This window comes from Balaenoptera ricei, chromosome 1 (assembly GCF_028023285.1).
Source record: "Balaenoptera ricei isolate mBalRic1 chromosome 1, mBalRic1.hap2, whole genome shotgun sequence".
NCBI classification, from domain to species: domain Eukaryota; kingdom Metazoa; phylum Chordata; class Mammalia; order Artiodactyla; family Balaenopteridae; genus Balaenoptera; species Balaenoptera ricei.
Window position 1 is genome coordinate 160903093 of NC_082639.1, and position 17911 is coordinate 160921003.

Here is a 17911-nt window from a genome sequence, read left to right on the forward strand (position 1 = left end):
ATAACATTTCCCAGAGGAGCTGTTGGTCATCTCATTCCAGATCTTTAGTTTGTAGTACAAGATAATTCTAGACTTTGGACCTCAGGAATTCTGTTTCTTAAACATCTCAGGCAAGGCCTAGGAGCTAAAATTACTACTTTGGCATTTGATGTGGCAGCTTGTTCATTTGGGAGCCTTTTGTCTTTGACTTTCTATTGAGTCACTTAAAAGAACCAAGGCGGCCTGCCAAGAGCAGTCCTGATGATTAAAGTTCATTGAGTTATTCCCCTCCACACCCTCCTGTCTCATTGGCTTTATGAGGCTGCTTTCTGTGTCTTCACTTGGGGGCTCAACAGTTAATGAATGGATGTCCTTCGGAAACTCTTAAGGCCATTTTTCTCCTTCTCCTTCCCCCTGGCTGGTTTCTCTTTGTCTCCAAAGCTGCATGCATTGTTCTTAGGTAGTGTGGAGTTAATGCGAGGGGAGGAAAGGTTTTTTCTTTCCTAACTTTGGGGAAATCTACTGCACAGGGCAGACAGTTTTGAAGATGGCCAAACTTAAAGTTCGACACAAAGAACTATAGTAAAAGGAAAGCCGGAGAGGCTAGCACTCCAGTTGCCACCACCCCTCCTTCCTGCCACCAAGGTAACTGTCTTACCTTTGAACCCAACGATCTCTCTTACATGTCCAGTTTGCTCCCCACTGTATAGGAAGGGATAGGTTGGACTCACTAGCTTTAGGATCAGTGGCTCTAAAGTATGTATTATTACTAATGATTAGCGTTAGTATGTGTGGGGATTTTCCACTCATGGAATTCTCCTATTCTTTTTGACCTCTGTACTATTCAGCCTGGATTGCTCATTAACGCTTACTCCATCTCTTAATTTAGAAGGCCTAGGAACCCATCCAGCAGACCTCCTCCACTCTGATCTTCCTTCAGCTCTGTTCCCATCATGACACAAACTTTCACCAGCTCCATTTCTGGCCTCTTGAAATCCAAACTACCCTGTTAGCCTTTGGAGCTGCTCCTCCCTATGCAGCCTTATCTCTGACCTACCCTTACGTCACCTTTTGTTCTGGTGAGGCCAGCCTCCTCACTATCTCATAAAGAGGCCACGCTCAAAAATTCCCATCTCTCCGCTTATGTTTTCCCTTCTTCTGGAAGATTGTCTCCTCACCCTTCCATTTATTGAAATTTTACCCATCCTCAGAATACTAGTTCAGACTTCTCTTTCCTCCCATTTTCTCTCTTTATCCTCTCCTTCCTTCCACAAATTTCAAGCCCTATTATATGCCAGGTATTGTTTTGGGTCTAGGAGTATGTTAGTGAGCCAAACAAACAATTTCTCCCTCTCAAGGAGTTTAGTCTTTCTCAAGAAGCCTTATTTTAGCAATGTTAGTCCCCACTGCTTTGAGTCCTTAAGACTTTTACTTGTAATGTTTCTTCTCAGTTTCATTCTTGCAGTATACTATAATAAAGATTTATATATTTAATTATATATCTTGCATAATTACGTAATATGTAAATAATTATGTATTTTTTGAAAATGTATTCTATATTTTGATCATGTTTTCACAATTAGATTGTAAGTTCCTTGAGGACGGGGACCTTCATGCTTCTGAATACTTGAGAATTCCCTACTTAGTCCACTAGGAATCCTTTGTTTGCAAGTGACCAAAACCCCAATGCAAACTATTTTAAGCAAAAACGGAATGAGTTGGCTTGTATGCTGGAAAGGGCCAGGGATAGGGCTGGCATCTGGCCATGATTGATTCAGGGGCTCAAGTTTCCTTTTCCCATACCTCAGCTCTGCTTCCTCTAGGTTGGCTCCATTCCAGTCGTGGTGGCAAGATGGTAGCACTCTCTCAGACTGACATTGTCCCCAGGTCTTGTAGCTCCTAAACAGGGCCTGGAGGTAACATCTACCATCTTTGGAGAGGCCGGAGGTGGAAGCAGCTTTGTCAAAAGTACTAAGAATCGGGGAGGATATGGATGCAAGGAAGGGAAAACAATAAGTATGTCACATCCACATATTCTGGAAGCTTAGTAGCTATTTGTTGATTGATTGTTTGGATTAACTCATGTTTGTTTCTATGCTATATTCAATAGGGTAAAGTAACGAGGAAAAAGGCCATCAATCACACTCTTTGAGGAAGAATATTTGCTGTTTTCTAGTTTGCTAAGAGTAGCTTGATGGCTTTTTTTGGCATACTGACTACTGAGATAAGTAATAATGTCAGTCACTGAAAGATGTGGTATAGGAAGTTGATTGAGGGTGATACGTGTCTTCCTTCTCTCTGCTCTCAGGACACTGTGTACATACCTCGTTTATTTATATTATTGTTTCACTGTGTTTGTTGTAGGTTTTTTACTTGTCTCCTCCTGACTGCTCTGCTAACATTGACAGAGGACTTTTGTCTTTGTACTCTCAGAGCACCTGGAAGGTGCTCAAATAAATATTTGTGACAAGAGTAAGTAAGAAAGAACTTTGGCTTAGGAACCCAGTGACCCGGGTTCCAGGCCTAGATCTGCAGCTTAATAGCTGTGTGATCTCCAGAAATTCCTTCCCCTTCTCTGGGCTCTGGTTCTATCTGTCCAAGAAAAAATTTAAAGGCCCTCCCATTACTGAGTTTGTAGAAAGGCAAACCTGCAGGTAAAGAGTGAGACTTGGCAAGGTATTCCAGCATTCTGTTTCCCAGGGAACAGTTCTGAGAGGAGCCGATGACCATTTTGATAAGAGGCCTTGGTAAGAGATATGGAGGGTAGAGCCTGGTGAAAGCCTCAATTGTCTTCTTCTATAACACTTGCTGGAAAGGTACTAGGAATTCATATTCCTGAGATGGCTGAGGTGACATCATGTGTTTGTGAAAGGCTAAAAGCAGGAGAGACAGATTTTGTGGAAAAAGACCGGCATCAGGCCTGGTTCCCAGTGGGGAACGCAGGCTGACCTCATGCTCAACGGGCTCTGAGCACAGCCTGTGGGAGTGGCAGCTCTTGTCCCCTAGGTGCCAGCACGTCAAGGAGAAGGGGAGGACGTGCCTGTGTTGATCTCCTGAAAGATTACATCTTTCTCCCGGCCTCCCCCCGACCCCCATTTTCTCCTCAGAGATAAGGGATTCATAGGAGGGGGTTCCGTGTGACTTAACCAGGCAGAATTCCTAAAAGAGGAGATGAATTTTGAAAGAGGGAAAGAAAGGGGTTAATATCTTTGGATTGGAAGCAGTGAGCTGAACAGAATCCCCCCAGTACTCTGCTGACTGATGAATTTCCTGGGTGTTCTCTGAAGTGAGGACAGTTTCTAGGGGACTGTGTCACCTGCATTGGCAGGTGTTATATAATTTAGGAGTCTCCATGATTGTCGCTGTGGCAGGGCCCTGTTTTTGTTAAATGATCAGTATCCTGTTAGGTCTAGTTTTTCTTTGAATTTCATCCGTTTTGTGACCCTTCAGCTTCTTTCTAAAAAGGAAATGAGCCTCCTTCTAACCCCCAGGACAGGTGTAGTTAGGTTCTCAGCTATGGCCAAGCATGGACAAGGCGTCAGCATATCCTGGGGGGAGCTCTTCTGGACATGTGTGCTGAGCCTGCATTTGAACTCATACATAAAAACATTCCTTGCCAGGTTTTGATCTGACACCCTTCGGAAATGATGGAATGGTGATCTGCCAGTGGAGTTCAATGTCCTGGCCAAGCTTCCTGTCCTGAGGGACAGCTTCTAAGATTTGCTTTAAGAATATTCAATGCAGAACTGAAATTCAGCCCATACAAGTGGAGAAATGGAAACCAAGAATTCCTTCCTCCTTTTGGTGCCTGTTTGCTGGACCATTTTCCCCTTAATTGGCAGGATGGCACTCAGCAGGACATGCTGTTTTGGTGGGGTTCAATTTTTGTAATGAGGTATAATTCACATACCATAAAATTTACCCCTTTGAAATGTACAATTCAGTGGGTTTTTTGTTTTTTGTTTTTGTATATTCACAAGATTGTGCAGCCGTCATCACGGTCTAGTTCCAGAACAGTGGAGTTACATTTTGACTTGAATCTTTGAATGAAATGCTAACCAAAGGTTAACTCTGATTTTCAAGAAACTTGTTCTAGAACTTTGGTCCCTTTTGCAAGGGAAGCTGCAGTTTTTATTCAAATGTCATTTTTATAAAACATAATAGAAAAAGAGTCAGAGGACATTGAAATGTTCTTAGGCTTGTTGCCTAATATGTTTTGCCTGCTACTGATGATTTTTAAATCTTTGGTCTTTAGGTGGGGGCTTAATACCATGGCTATCTATCGTAAAGAATATTTGAAGCAAAAGTAATGAGATTGTCTTTGCTCTCTTTTCCTTCCTCTTCTTGTCAAGCCATGCTTCATTAGGGCAGGGCTTGGGCCTGTTTTGTCCTCTGTTGCCATCACCTAGCACAGGGTCTGTTATACAGTAGGTGCACAGTAAAGATTTGCTGAATAAATGGGCTGTGTGAGGTGCCCAGGGGAGGTCATTTTGGGCATGTATCACTCCAGGTCGTTCATGGTGACCTTTGTACTTTGGCTTTCTGGATGGCCATGAAATACATTTATAGCCCTGAGATACAGCTGCATGTAGAAAGTGAGAACTTGACTTCTTCAGTGTAGTTCTAGGGACAGAACCTACAAAGATCCCATCATCCCCAGCTCCCAGGAACTCTCATCCAACTATAAACTGAATTTGCAAAGGCTTCTTGGGTTGATGTGGTGAAGCAGTGTGGGTGGTGTGATTGTGTGCCTTTGCGTGTATACACGTGTGCACGTGCATTCTGGCCTAAGCACACGATGGAGCTGTGTGGATGGAACTGTGAGGAATTCCTCCATGTTTTTATAAATTGCCCCTTTCTTCTTTCTGCCCTTGTAGTTTATTGGTCGGCCAGGGTGCAGAGGGGCCCCCAGCCTGGGCACATGGCCCAGGCGTGCTGGCGTTCAGTGGCCTATTGTTTCCTGCCCCTCATATGCATGGACAGAGGACTGGGGCTGGCACAGCTGCCTTCTTGGGGACCATTGTTTGTCTTTGCAGCAAAAGCAGCAGCAGCAAAAGCCTGGACAGAGCACATTTTGCCCTGGACAGAGCAGCCATTCTGTCTTGGAGCTGCAGGCCTGGAGATGGGGGTAGCTGGAGTCTCCCTTAAGTGCCTGTGCAGAGGCTCTGAGGGTGGGAGCCAGGGCAGCATCTCCTTCCATGGGGAGGGGTGGGGGGGCCGGGGAGATGCTCAGTGGAGTCGCATCACTAATTAACCACAGTGGCAGGTGGTATCTCTTAGCAGAGACTCTCCTTTTCCTGGATTGGGGTGGGGATATCGCATTCTCACTTCCTTCAAAGCTGCCCTGTAGAGGAGATCTAAGAAGCAGGAAGGGATCCAGCCCAGTTGTGGACCAGTCAAAACATGGGCTAGCTAGTGAGTCACCGGGCTACTCCAAACTTGACTCTGGGGGCCTGAGTCACCACCTCATCTGGAAGGTGGGGACGGGGACATTCCAGGGTTTGGAGCGAGAGACACTGTGATTCCCCCAGAAATACCTCAGAGACCCCAGACTCTTGTTCGTTTCTCTTGTTTCCCTGCCCCACTGACAACCTCTTTGACAAGTCAAGGCAAAACCTTCATTTGGCTTCAACCCCATTTGCACCTAATTGTATGAGCCTTTGGTAAATTACTTGAGTCATACTTCAGTTTTCTCATCTGTGCAATCAGGACAATTGGGGATACCAATTATGGACTAGTAATAAAGGTTAAATGAGATGATGTGTATAAAGGTGTTCAGTAAGCACGTGCTCCCTTTCCTTCAGGGGCCCGGAGGGGATGCCTGAGGTTGGGGTGCACTTCAGGTAATGCTGCCCATTTGTTGAGACACCTAAGGAGGTCAGGGTGGAATTCCATGCTGGCTGGATGCACGTTGGGGCTTCTTAGATTAATTCACGTATCTTAAAGGCCTCCTATGAAGTGCTTGTTCCTCAGACAGGACAACCCTGGAGCGGTCTACCTCTGGAACCTCATGGGTATTGTGGGAATTTGCTTAGCCTCCTCTTTGTGTGTGTGTGTGTGTGTGTTTTTTTTTTTTTAATTTTTAAAAAAAAATTTATTTATTTATTTTTGGCTGTGTTGGGTCTTCATCTCTGTGCGAGGGCTTTCTCTAGTTGCGGCAAGCGGGGGCCACTCTTCATCGCAGTGTGCAGGCCTCTCACTATCGCGGCCTCTCTTATTGCGGAGCACAGGCTTCAGACGCGCAGGCTCAGTAGTTGTGGCTCACGGGCCCAGCTGCTCCACGGCATGTGGGATCTTCCCAGACCAGGGCTCGAACCCGTGTCCCCTGCATTGGCAGGCAGACTCTCAACCACTGTGCCACCAGGGAAGCCCTAGCCTCCTCTTTTTATGGCGAAGGTGGGCATCATCCATCCTCCTGTGCTCCCTTTCTGCTCCACTAGTTAGAGAGTTTATTGAGGTAAAGTCTTAAATGAATTACAAGTGACTCAGAGAGGGCTGACAGCCCCTTGCCTATCCACATCCTCTTGCATATCTGTTACTGACTGGGTACCTGGAAAGCCTTTTCACCCTAAGATGCCCTGATTCTTATTTAATGGACAAGTTGTAAGTAATATCAATGAGCACTGTGAATGTCCTCTCCACCCACAGTCTGCCTACCCAGTGGCTACTACTACCAGCTACTACTTCTATCTATCAAAGATAGAAAGAGGACAGATGCCTCGAGGAATAGTCTCGGCAAGGGCTGTTGCCTTTAAGAGGCCCAGAAATCCCTGGCACAACCAGATGCCTGGCATGCCCTCTGCAGATCCCCCACCACCACCCCTGTAATCAGACTCCAAAAAAACACAGAACAAGAGAGCTTTGATGAGGTAGGCGGCTTTTCTGTGCAGCCTTCTGTCTGCTTGAAACAATCCTCCGGTGCTCAGTTTCAGTTCAGGTGAGGTTACTGCAGGTCTGGTTGGCGTTGGTGGTTGGCACAGGAGGAGGCAGGGAGCCAAAGAGGGTAAGAACTACACTCACAGATCACCTGAGATCACCCATAAAGGACCAGATACTTGTGGTACATCCTGATATCTGTAAAAACAAACAAAAATGAAGATGGGGATGGATGATGGACCCGCAGCTACTCCAAGGCGAAGCCAAATGTACCATTTGCTCATCCCTCATTGCTTCATAAAAGGATGGTTGGCGGAATTTTCAACATCATAGCTTCGTTCCTGGATTTGCCTCTGATTTATCCGCAGCTCAGATGAAAACCCTAGATTCCACACCCCCACCCTATGCATTACAGAGCATAGACTGAAAGCACTGTTACAACTCTGCTGTTGGGGAATGAATTTGGAGCATGCAGAGGAAAGGCGTAATAGTACAGGTGCTCTTTTTCCCTGGGATTGGAGCTACTGTCACATCCTAAGCTATTGGAGCTGAGCAGGCTTGGGGGTAGGGGTGGGGAAGAAAGGGATGAAAGAAGTGACTAAATTGTGACTCAGATGGGGATTGGGACATAACTTCAGCAGGATACACACTGCAGGCCTTGCAGTCTGGCTTTGGCAAGCTGCTTCCTGCGGGTGCCAGGTCTCTTGTCAGTAACGAATGCAGTATTGCATCTGAGGCAGATCTGGTTGTATCTGGAGCTGCCACTGCTGCAGTTCCAGAGAGGGTGTTTGCTAACCCTGTACGAGGATTCTGGCCAGCCAGAAAGCTGCCAAGCTAGAGCTTAACCAGAAGTATTTCTAGCTTTGACACAGCAGAGGCTCTGAGCATCCGTGAAGATGAAGCATCAAAGATATGAGTGATATTTGTTGGTGAAAATATCAACTTCTTGAAGATTGTGATTACATGCAGTGGTATTGGAAACTATGGAATCCGACTGACAGTTAATTGTTTGCATGCCTAGAGGTCCCAGTGCTTGTTTCATTCTTGACTGCCACTATTTGCCCTTGGGCAGAGCCCTTTCTATCTCCATTAAAATATCCTGACCTCTCCCCCTACTTCATGAAGATGTGGAAAAACAGTTTGAAATAATGGGAGAAAGTATAAAAAGTAGGAGTTTGGGCTCTAAAGTCAAGCTGTTTGGGTTTGAATCCCGGCTCCACCACCTAATAGCATGACTTCTTTTTAAGAGTCAGTTTTCTCATCTTTAAAATACGGATGAAAGTAGTACTAACCTAATAGGATGGTTGGGAGATAATTCATTTGGCTCTCTGCCAGAAGGGAGCCTACATTCTGACACTGTGCTGGAAGCACGATAAATTGCTTGTTAAGGGGTAGCTCTGAGTATTATTACCTCTGATAAGCAGTTTCTCTTAAATGATTTAGCAGATCCCTGGGTTCAGTGTTCTTTAAGGGTCTGAAAAGAGTTGGTGAGTTTGGTGGTGCCTCACATCACATTTTAAAAATTAAAGCCTTTAAGTTCCCTAGAGCACAGGGAACAACTAAATGGAAGGGGTAAATGTTGGTGTTATGGTTTTTTCCAGGGATCTCTGTCTGACTGCCTCACCTCGCTTTCATTGCAGAGATCCGTGCTCAGCTCACAGAGCAGATGAAATGCCTGGACCAGCAGTGTGAGCTCCGGGTGCAGCTGTTGCAGGACCTCCAGGACTTCTTCCGGAAGAAGGCTGAGATCGAGATGGACTACTCCCGCAACCTGGAGAAGCTGGCAGAGCGCTTCCTGGCCAAGACGCGAAGCACCAAGGACCAGCAGTTCAAGTAGGGACGCTGTGGCTGTTACTTTTAGAGACCTTGAGAATGCGGTCCGGGATGGAGGGAGGCAGGGTGTGCCACCTCCATCCAATTGTATTTATGAAGCAGGTGACCTAGTGACTTCAAATTGGCTGAGGGTTGAGAGCCCTCAAGGACTTCTCCTTTTCCAGATCAGTCTTACATTCAGTTCGATATCTTGGAGAGATCAGAATAGATGATGAACCACGCTTATAATAACAGCAAACGCCTTTAAACCTCTTCCTATATGCCAAGCATGGTTCTAAGGGCTTTTACATACTTGTTAATTCACTTAATCTTCACAACTCCGTATGTTAGTTATTGTTATATCCCCAACATACAGATGAGGAAACTGAGTCATAAAGCAGTTAAGGAACTTGCCCAAGGTCTCTCTCTCTCTCGCTCACACACACACACACACACACACACACCTAATAAATAAATAGCAGAATAGCAGAGCTGAAATCCAAACCCAGGCAATCTGGCTCCAGAGTCTGTGTTCTTAACCATTTCACCAAACTGTCTTTAACTGGAAGAGATGAATGTTGTAGCCATAAATCTAAGTCGCTGTGCAGACAGTTGCTAAAGCCTATTCCTTCTACATTTACAGTATTTTATACAACTGGCCCCTTCACTTTGTTCTCACTGCCATTGCACTAGTTTAGATCATCATCATCTTTGCCTGAGTGATTGCAATACTTACTGTATCATCTTTAGCAGAGGTTCTCAATCCTGGCCACACATTAGAATTCCCTGGAGAACTTTTTTAAAATACTGAAATCTGGGCCCCACTCCAGATCAATTAAACCAGAATCTCTGGGAGTACAGGCTGGGTAACAGTGTGGTGTAAAAGCTTCCCAGATGATTCTAACGAACAACAAGCGTTGAGGACAACAGTCTTCAGCTTCTCCCCATTCCAGTCTACCTGATCCATTATTATCAGATTTAATCTTCCTGGAACACACTGGGGATCAGGCAGTTTCTCTGTGCAATGGCCCCCCGATGTCTGTGTTCTTGATACTCAAGATGTGGTCTCCCAAGATCAGCACCGCCGGGGTTTTGGAAATGCAGAATCTCAGGTCCCACTCCCAATCTGCTGTAACAAGATCCCCAGGTGATTTGTGTGCACAATTAAGTTTGAGAAGTGTTGCTCTGTTCACAAAGGTGTACACTCCTTGGCTTGGTCTTCAAGCCCCTCTACATCTGGCCCGACCAGCTTTCCAACCTTATTTCCTGTTTCTGTTCTAGTATACTGCAGCCAAACAGAACACTAACTCCACTGGGCCTTTGCTTATCCTGTTATGTGAACTTTTGTGCCCATTCTTCACATCTCTGCAAGTCGAAGCCATACCCATGTTTTAAGACTGAATGCAGATGCAACCTGTTTTAAGAAACTTTCCAGATTCTCCCAGAAGGAAGAATGTTCTCCCTCTTCTAAATTCTTACAGCAGTTCTTTTTTTTGTTCTTTTATTAGGACATTCAGAACTATCTGCCTTATATTATCTTCCCTTAGTGAACTGTATAAGCTTTTCTGATTCATTGTTCAGTCTCCCACAGTGCCTAATGTAATATATAATAGATGCTCACTAAATATTATTGGATGAGTAAATGAATGAGTGAATTTAAGAATTAATGCCAAGTGTATCTTATTTCCCTCTGTTTTCTATTTTTGTTTATCACCCTAATAATTTGGGACACAATTTATCCTTTACAAGCCAGCTCTGAGCAATGAATAAGTAAGGAGAACATATGATACTTTCAGTAGAAGCCAGAAAGAGAATTTCCTCCAGATGTTTTGTCCTCCAAGTCCCTTATCTTTTGCAAGTCCTGTTCTCTTTATGATAAGCAATCCTGAGAGACTAAAATGTTATTTTAGTATATGATAAATGAAGATCGGTGGGGGGATTGTTTGCTTTAGAAAAATGATTCAAAGTTGGATTTATTCTCTTGATAAACTCCTCCTAAGTTTAAAATAGCATTTGATTTTTAGTACTATCTTATATTCTCAGCTTAAGGACACATTTACTACAAATTAAGGTACAGATGTGCTGAACTGCTCTAAGATCACATACAAGAAATAGGGTGTTTTCTCCAAGACTGGGAGAATTGATTTCCCTTCTGATAAAGTTGGTACCTGGCTTCATTTTTCCCAGACAACAAGTGAGTATTTCTTGAGAGCCAGCTATGTGCTCTGTGTTGTACAGGTATTGGAAGATACAAGACAGGTTTATTGTGTGTATCCATAGGGAGCCATATCTGGTTGGGGAGAAAATATTTTTAATATAGGAAGCAATTAGAGGATAAAGCAATAATGGTCTCATTAAGAGATCATTGGTTTTATGTAGAATATAGATGTGATAAGAGGTCAATGATCAATCATCAGAGACAGATAAAGGAACTGGAATAGTCAGGAGCATTTTCATGAAGCAAGTGGGATTTAGGTTAGTCCTTAAAGGTAGATTTGTGTAGGAGAGAATAGCATATGCAAGAGAGAGGAAGGAGTGTTTGGTGGTGAGGGGTAAAGGGGCTAGTGAGGGATCCAGCTTCATTACAGGAGGTTCGTATGCATTCATTCAACAAATGTCCATTGTGCATTCCTTGAACTCCTTCAGACCAGACGTTGTACCCTGGGATATAACAATGAACAAGCACCATCTTCCACATGGCACTTATAATAGAATGAGGAAACAGGCACTGAACACATCACACAGTTAGATGAGTTGAGGTAAGTGTTGCGGAACAAAAGGACAAAGGGCTACAAGCACTCGTAGAAGAGCCTTTGCCACTCCTTTGCCGTCACTTTATGGCTAGGTTACTTTAATAGCTTCTTGTCGGATCTTATCCTGAGGAGCAATCTATTGATACTTATTCAACAGACCCCTTCTAAATGCCTGCTGGGTACTGTGTTCTGTGCTGATTCCTTCAGAGACTGAGATAAGCTCTGGAATCTTGGCTAACAGGGAAAAGAGACGTGTAAACAATATAATGTAAAAAGGGCTTTAACAGAGGTATGAGCAAAATATTATGAGAACACAGGTATTTCCCAAAGCAGTGGAAAATAGGGTTTAGATAAGTAGACACCAAATAACAGTTCTTTGACAGACAAGCAGGGTAGTTCAAATTTGATGTGGCAGCATGGTAGAGAGCCCTCTGGGTTCTTGTGTGGGGAAGGAGACATGAGGAAAGATGGTAGAAGAATGAATTTTTATGCCAGAGAAGGCCAAGATGGAGGTTTTGGGGGGATAATCCATGTACGATGTGAGAGCCAAAAAGAATAGAGAGGAAGGCATATATTCAAGAAGTAGTCAAGAAACTGAAGAGGACTGGGTAACTGATTGGGTAAAGAACTGTAATGGTCAGAGGTGACCCAGTGTCTCTAGCCTGGTGACCTGGAAGAATTGGGCATCTATGATAGAAGTGGGGCTGTTGAGGGAAGACCTGGTTTGAATGTGAGCCTGCTCGGGGCATGTTGGGTTTGGGGCGGTGGGAGGGCTGTCCAGTGGAGATGTTGTACTGTTGAGGTAAGAGGTGAGGTAAAAAGTGACTATGGAAGATTTGAAACTATATGAACTCAGGGAAGAGAAAGAGAAGGACAGAGAGCTAAACCCGGGACCCAAGGCTTGGGCACACCCAATTTTAAGGAGTAGTAAATGTTAATTACCAGAAGTAAAAGTTACCAGGAGAGGATGGGGGAGGGAAGGCGGAGGGGAACAAAGGAGGGAGAGGTGATTTTTTTAAGCACTTAAAAGGATGGAAGGTATGTAGGATAGTGTTGTCTTATGGAACTAGCAGGCTTTCAAGTAGAAGATCTGTAAAAGTTAATCCCAGCAATTTCTTATTGATACTCTCCCATTATAAGGCACTGGGAGAGGCAAAGATGACTAAAATGACTTCCAAACCCAAGAGTTTTCAATCTGTTAGAGTGCAACATGAAATTGCTGATTTTTGGAAGACACAAAATGTCACATAGTGGCAAATTCATGTGGTACAGCCTAATAGAAGAGGCAATGAGACATACATACCAATGCATTTAACACAGGCAAGATGGTGAGAAACTCAGTAAGGGAGTCCAGGCAACATCCTACTTTCATACATAATTTATTCCTTAAAAAGTACAGGAGTTTTACATGGAGTAGGTGGGTTCTATTACTATAAGTATATATGTGAAATTCTGAATTATACCTCACCTGTTGAACTTTGAGCATTTGTCTTTCATTTTCTTCTTTTTGCCACAATTAAACCCATGGTCTGCTTGCATAAGTCCAGGGAACATTTGAGGAATTATGGTGACTGATGATTTCTAACCTTGTCTTGTTCATCCAGGGATGAGACTCTACTTCTCAATGTAACACTAGCAGCAGCACTTGCATTTTTCCACTTTCCACTCATCTCTGTGTTGTAAAACGGAGCCAAGTATTCAGGTATTTGCACATACAAGTGTTACTGTACAGAGACAACCACAATGCTGAAACAGAGCTGGCCCTTGGCAGACAACGCCACCAGGCCACGCTTGAAACATTTGTTAGCAACTGAAAATTGAAATTTTTGGCCTAGGAAAGGCCTTTTAGGCATGTCTGTTTTGGTTATGGTATAGGTTTGGCAGCTTTAATAGACCCAAATAATAGTATCTTACATGAGATGGAGGTTGATTTTTCTTTCATGTAATCGTCTGGGCGTTAGCCATCCAGGGTCCTTATTCCATCCCTAGAGTGTTGCGCTTGTTCTATATGACCCAAGATGGCTCAGACCACCATGTCCCCATTCCAGCCAGCAGGAAAAGCAAAAGGGCCAGGGGCAGGCACATCCTTACCCTTTAAAGGTGCAGTCTGGAAGTGGCACATCTCTTCAGCTCACATCTGACTGGCATGGTTCTAGTGAGCTGCAAGGGAGGCTGGGAAATGTAGTTATTATTCTAATGACCAGAAAGTAGAGTTTCTATTAATATAGTTGGTTGGGAAAGATAGTGGGGGACAATTAACAGCCTCTACCACACTGTATGTGATATACGAGCAGGCAGGTGTATGAAAGACCATTCTGCTCATCCACTTTGTAAAGTGCCATAAATGCACAGAGAAGAGTGGGCTTTACGGAGGTGAGGTTCAGTGGATGGGAAATGGAAACACAAAAGTGCCAACGCAAGGTATTGGTTTTATAAGCTTAATTCAATTGAAACGATGCAGAAGTTGTAGAAGGAGGGTAAAAGGATCGGGAAGGAAGCATTTTAGGCAGAGAGAACAGTGTTGATAAAGGCATAGAGCTGGGAAAAACAAAACTGGTAGGTAACTCATCTGTTTTGCTAAAGAACAGGAGTAATAAACGTGATAGTGACATAAGCCTGGAAAAGTTGGTAGGGACCAGATTACAGTGGTCCATGAATGCCAGGTGATAAGAGTTTGGGCTTTATTCTGTAAGCATGGGGGACCCACTGATAGTTTTGGAGCATAATTATGGGTGGCTGCGATTTGGAAAGGTAACTATGGCAACAGTGCATAAGATCAGCTGGAGCAGAGAGACTGGAGGGAGGAGACCTGTTAGGAAGCGATGGCAGTGAGCCTAAGGTTAATGGGGGCCGGGACTGAAGTCGTGCCCTGGGAACTAGAAAGGATGGGTCAAACATGAGGACAAGAAGCAATTAAAGTCAAAGAAGCTGGGACAGAGGAAGGGCTATGGGTTTTCTGGGTTTCTGGAGTGGAAATTGTATTGTATTTTCATTCAGCTGGAGAAGTGTAGCCTCGATTTCGCTGACTCTAGGGCTGGTCCCTAGAATAGTTCATTCTCTGCCCAGAGCATCTCAGCAGGCACTCATCACCTCCCCCAGAGCTGTAGCAGCTGTTGGCCCAGTAATGCCATGAATTTGTCTCCCTGTGCTGCCAGGAGAGCAGCTGCCAGCAGGAGCCCTGGACAGACGCATCTCAGGGACATGGAAACTATTCAACTTGGGATGGGGTAGGTTAGCCAGGGCTGAAATTGGTCTACATGAATTGTCCCACCCTTTTCCAGGCCAGTTTCTCAACCTGGCTAGATTTCAGCCCCTCATACTGGGTTAGGTTGGGTATTTTAACTTATAGGCTTAAGTGACCGCATTTAGGGACCAACGTTGCTGAACTGCTGTTTTCATCTTCTCTTGGACAACTTCTTACCCTGGAAGCCATTACCCTGTCACTCTTTGGCTTGGCTTCCTAGTCTGCTTTTCTCCTGCTTACCTTTTGTCCTCTCCCACACGGTCTCAGTGCAGACACCTTCACTAAATCTCACACAACTCTGACTCCATTGCAAAGTCTGACCCTGCAGTCCCTTCCCCCTCCTTCTCTTCCCCCCCCTACAGATAGAACTATAGTGATTATTTCTATCTATCTTATTCTGCTTTGTTTAAGATAGGTAATATGGCTTCCTCCATCCCTTTGAATTGTGGGAGGACCCTATTAATGTCTGAAATTCTATCTGCCTGGTTTGATTAAGAGCAGAGATATTATGAGAGGGTAGGAAGTCTTCCTAGGGAAGATGTTCTTACATTTTCTTTGGCTCCTTGAAGAGTCTAAATGTATTCCTGTTTGTTGCTAAGCCTTTGATTGTCTCTTTTAAGCGGAATCTGTGTTAATATTGCCCAGCAGGACTCTAATTGATAATGTGTTGGCTGGTTTTTTTTTTTTTTTTTTTTTTTTGCATAAACTTGCTGTAAATGACCTTTCAGTCATAGCTCATTTGGTTTTGATCTCCTACTTTTAATAGCTCAGTTCTTTCTTTTATTTTGAGGTAGGGTTGTGGGTTTTTTTTTTTTTCCTGTTGAGTTTTAGAGGAATACTCCTGCAATGCTATCCCGCTGTGTTCCTTACAAAGACCTTATGCTACTTTATAACCCACTGCCAACATCTTGTCTTTCTTCCAGCTTTTCCTTCTCCTCAACAATAAATATTCGTTGAACATTTTTAAGGTATTAGTCTAGCCTCTTAGAGGAGAGAGATTCAAAGAAGTAGAAGTAGTGGTTCTTTCCCACATGACTTTATAATCTAATCAGGGACAAATTATGCCTGAACATAATAACACAGATATTCACTGTAGGGCAATATGGGGTAAGTACCAAGTGCGTGCTACAGAAGGCATGATGCACAGTTGGTAGGTCAGGAAACTTTCAAGATGGGGAATGGGATTTGAAGCAGACCTTGAAAATGGCTAGGATTTTGACACATGGAGAGAGAGGGAGGGGAAAGATGCTATAGCCAGGAGGAAAGTACAAAGCACTTTTGGGGTATAGTGAGTAGACTGGTTTGGTTGGGATAATGAGTGTATATGGAGGAACTGGACAAAAGTAGATAGGACCATATCATGGCGAGCCCTGACTCTTGAATAAGATTTGGCTCTCTGTAGTGGACACTGGAAACCACTGAAGGTAGGAACAGCAAGTGTCCAAGCTGAGGTTATGAACTCTGCTTAAGGAAGGTTAACCTTATCCTTAATGGTGATGGTTTGCTAATTCACAAGGAACTTGAGACAGTGAAACCAGTTGTCACAGTAAGTAATAAGGATCTAAATTAGGGTGGGAGGGTAGGGATGGAAAGAATCGAAATCGATTCTTCAGTCCATTTAGCAAGCATGTATTGTGCTCTTACCATGCGCCACGCACATGCCAGGCAGACAGATACTGCCCCCTGCACTCCTGGAGCTTACAGTCTAGAGACAGATGGAAAACAGCTGGTACAGGAAGACTCTACAGGAATTACTGACTGATGGGATTTGTTTATTTTTTTTGGCTGCGTTGGGTTTTCGTTGCTGTGCGTGGGCTTTCTCTAGTTGTGGCGAGTGGGGGGCTACTCTTCGTTGCGGTGTGCGGGCTTCTTGTTGCAGAGCATGGGCTCTAGGTGCGCAGGCTTCAGTAGTTGTGACACGCAGCCTTCAGTAGTTGTGGCTCACAGGCTCTAGAGCGCAGGTTCAGTAGTTGTGGTGCACGGGCTTAGTTGCTCCGCAGCATGTGGGATCTTCCCGGACCAGGGATCAAACCCGTGTCCCCTGCGTTGGCAGGCGGATTCTTAACCACTGCTCCACCAGGGAAGTCCCGACTGATGGGATTTGGGTTTCAGGTAATCTTGGCAACACAAAAGAAAGAGGGCTGTGAAGTTTCTTTTGGACTTGGGTGACTGGTAGATTAATGGTGCCTTTAATAGAAATACCAAAGTTAGGAGAAGGAGCTGTTTTTGAAGGGCTGGAATATGAGAAATTTGGTTCTTGGTTGTTAGGTTTAAGACATCAGAAGGATATTGAAGCTGAAATATCTGTAATTGACAGAAAATGAATAGCTGTATTCAGGGCTAAAGATCTGGACCATATTCAGAGCTAATGTGTGGGTTGTTGGTAGAGAGTGGGGCAAGTTCATAGAGAGATAATGGTTGAGGCTGTGGAAATGTTTGATTTCCAACAGTAAAGGTTTTAGGAGTTAAAAGAGGGGAACATTCTTTGTATTGTCTGTGGTACTCAGATTGCAGAGAGTGAAAAGGGATTTAAAAGATATATTTATTTGTGTATTCATTCAGCACACATTTTGGGGACCTAATTATATACAGACATTGATCTAGGTACCGGGGGTAGGAATAAGACACTATCCTATTCTCACTAACATTAAATTAGCAATATATTAAGGAAATACACATGGAAAGTAAATCTGCTTATTTGCCTGGTTATGAGTGTGTAACTTATTGGAAGGGATGTGAGGGAGGGAGCGGCACTCAGGTATCTCAAGAATCTGGTAGATGTTCAACCTGCAATACTCCTTTCAGTGGGAGGTTAGGTACACAGTTAATTAAAGAGAAATTCTTGTAGTGTCCATGTTCTTGGCCTTGGGCCCAGTATTTGAATGTGCACAGTCTCTGCAGTTACATCACCTCTTGCCGATGGATTTCTCCTCTGGAGTTGAGTTCAGAGTTGTTCACCAGCCTCACAGGACAGCATTGGGTTGAAAAACAGAGTCAGCTGGCTGTGGAGAATGTTATAGCTATGATTGCAAATCAGAAAAGAGTGGAGGACCAGAAAGTTCCTCTTTGAATATGGGGTGATTTTGAGGAGGGAAGTAGGAGGAAGCCTGAAGCTGCCAGAAGGAAGAACCCCTTACTTCCTGGGACCAGTATGTCACTCATTCATTTTGGACATATTTGGGAGCTATTTGTTCCTTCAGGGAAGGTTTTGCCGAGAATTAGCATCTGGTGTTGAGCAAGGGTTGGC

At 44.2% G+C, this 17911-nt stretch overlaps 1 protein-coding gene across 10 annotated transcripts in view; it reads left to right on the forward strand.

Moving 5' to 3' along the window:
• SRGAP2 (SLIT-ROBO Rho GTPase activating protein 2) overlaps positions 1-17911 on the forward strand; it is a 236138-nt gene that overhangs the window by 81957 nt on the left and 136270 nt on the right. For 9 of the 10 annotated variants that reach the window (XM_059940413.1, XM_059940431.1, XM_059940422.1 and 6 more), the window contains exon 3: positions 8496-8688. In XM_059940413.1, the coding sequence (XP_059796396.1) occupies positions 8496-8688 (193 nt within the window). Of the gene's footprint in view, positions 1-8495; positions 8689-14594; positions 14648-17911 lie in introns of those variants that run through there. The other variant, XM_059940449.1, reaches the window with a different exon arrangement.